General features: G+C 43.7%; 1 protein-coding gene across 3 annotated transcripts in view; it reads left to right on the forward strand.

The window, feature by feature from the left end:
• Positions 1-2,500, forward strand: part of LOC122251635 (rhotekin) — a 205,935-nt gene that overhangs the window by 192,288 nt on the left and 11,147 nt on the right. Inside the window, exon 1 of one of the 3 annotated variants that reach the window (XM_086535867.1) lies at positions 2,225-2,391. The exons of the other annotated variants lie outside the window; for them this stretch is intronic. Coding sequence (XP_086391993.1) covers positions 2,272-2,391 — 120 coding nt within the window. The 5' untranslated portion in view covers positions 2,225-2,271. Of the gene's footprint in view, positions 1-2,224; positions 2,392-2,500 lie in introns of those variants that run through there. 3 annotated transcript variants of the gene reach the window in all.

A 2,500-nucleotide genomic window follows, 5' to 3' on the forward strand; every position in this document is an offset into this window, starting at 1 on the left:
AGCAACACACAAGGGGCTACGGAACACCGCTTTGTATCGAGGAGCATTTTGTTTCCTTCTGTGTATTTTCTTTCTCTTTGCGAGGCTTTGGCATTCGTGAAAATTAAAAAAAAGAAATGGTTGAATCTGAATGAACTGAGTCGAAGGTGGAAACGGCGCCTAGTGTGTCTGATTTCATTGGCCGTCGCCCTGAAGAGAAGGCAGATCAGAGATATTGTAGACCGAGGCTGCACCCTTACTACACTAGGATGTGATTTAGAGAAGCAACTCCAAACAGCAAGTATCTCGATCTCCTTCCTTTCTTCCTTTCTATCTTTCTTCCTCCCTTCCTTCCTTCCTTCCTTCCTTCCTTTCTTCCCCGCGAAAGAAGAAAATTCAGAAATCGTTCTGCACGAGCAGAGCTTGGCCGAGACATGAGCGAAGGGAAAGAATGCACAGTTCATAATGCAACAGAGCGTACTTAGATTTCAGCGCGTTATGCGATACAGCGCCTCTGCCCGCATGACATGAGGTGCAAGGAAGTTCTGGCACCGCTTCGTCGCCTCCGCTGTATTTCAAGACGGTACAAGAGGTGTGTGTGTGTGTGTGTGTGTGTGTGTGTGTGTGTGTGTGTGTGTGTGTGTGTGTGTGTGTGTTTTCGCTTGTGTTTCTTGCGTAAAGTGTGTGGTCTCTTGTTGCTAGGATCTGAAGGGGATGGGGGAGGGGGGTAAAGGGCCAAGCTGAAGCAAAAGCAAATTTTATTTGAAAGGAAGGTAAAATTGGGAGGGTGGGGGGTGCCTGTTTAATTGTATATGTTTTTTTTTTTAAATGTTGCTGATTCCGTTGATATCATCATCATTATTGCTAATATTATACATCACTACCAACGCCATAACACCACCATCGTTATCCTGCGTGTCTACCTTATATCTATCTATTACGAAACGCAATATCCAAAATGTCTACCTTTTTCTCTCAGGGAAATATTCAGACCTAAACCAATCCGTCCTCTTAGTGAGTGGAGGGAAGCAAGACCGCCACTGCCAGGTCGCCCTCAGTGGAGAAAAGACTCAGGACCTCACACTCAGAAACTGGTGGAGACACAGTGTTCATTAATTGAGGCAGAGAAAACGCAAGGAAAGACGACGGAACTAGAAATGCATAGAATGTGAACAGCAGTGCTTCTCGTTACCTTTTTTTTTTTTAAGTGTGTCGGAGTGAACATCCCCCCCTTCTCCCTTCCCCCCCTTTCCCCTTCCCCCTTCCCACCTCTCCTCCCGCACAAATGAAACTGCACCAGTAGCAGCTTTCACTCCCTTTCCCCTCCCCCCCATCCCTCTCCTTCCTTCCCCATCTCCCCAACGAAGGATGAACAATCTGTTGAGCACTCTGGCGGGGCTTTCCCTCAGGGAGCCTCCGCCGGGCAAGATCGAGATCCTGCAGGACCTCGATCTCTACTACATCAAGCAGCTCGCTCACAACTTCAAGGTGAGTGCGCGCACCTGCCCTCGGCTCGCAGGTCGGCCTCTTTATTTATTATTATTATTTTTTTTTTGTTATTATTATTATTGTTGTTTTGTTGTTACTATTATTGTTACTTGTACGATTGGTTTGGTTGTTATTCCCATTTTCGTTATTATTTGTATTTATTTTTTATCATTGTTATTTTTTTGTATTATTTTTTTATTAGTACCTTGTTTTGTTGTTGTTGTTTGTCATTGTTTATTTATTTATCTGTTTGTTATTCCTTCGCTTTTGGAGTGAGGCGCTTGCTACAGGTAAGCAGCTTTTACGGAGAGTCTAGTATAGTCACTAAACGCCCATTACTTTAAGCGTGAGGTTGCATATATTATGTAGATTCGTTCAAGTTTACGGATCTCTCATTCCTCTTTTAAGTTCTATTTATACTTCTTTTGCGTAATGTTTTTATTTGTGTGTGTATATATATATATATATGTATATTATCCTATTCTATTTGTTTATATCTTTCTCTTCCCTTTTTCCTTTAGCTTCCTTTCTCCTCTTCTGTCGCTCTTGCTTTGGTTTAGCCAAGTTTTTTTCGGAACGTTAAAAATCATTTGGCGTGAGTTTGTATCAAGTCATCATCAATTCCACTATTGTTATCATCATTTCCATTATCATTCTATCATCCTCATTAGTATCACCACTACCACCGTCATTCTCCCCTACTGGCCCCCCTCACCGCACATATGAAACTTCCCCACCAGTACAGCGCCCTCTCCCTTTCCCCCCCCCCATCCTCTCCCCAAGAAGTATCCACCCCAACGAAGGATGAACAATCTGTTGAGCACTCTGGCGGGGCTTTCCCTCAGGGAGCCTCCGCCGGGCAAGATCGAGATCCTGCAGGACCTCGATCTCTACTACATCAAGCAGCTCGCTCACAACTTCAAGGTGAGTGCGCGCACCTGCCCTCGGCTCGCAGGCTGGCCTCTTTATTTATTATTATTATTTTTTTTTTTGTTATTATTATTATTGTTGTTTTGTTGTTACTATTATTGTT

The sequence above is a fragment of the Penaeus japonicus genome, unplaced genomic scaffold, assembly GCF_977035675.1.
Source record: "Penaeus japonicus unplaced genomic scaffold, GWHDUDI00000001_assembly GWHDUDI00000004, whole genome shotgun sequence".
NCBI lineage: Eukaryota > Metazoa > Arthropoda > Malacostraca > Decapoda > Penaeidae > Penaeus > Penaeus japonicus.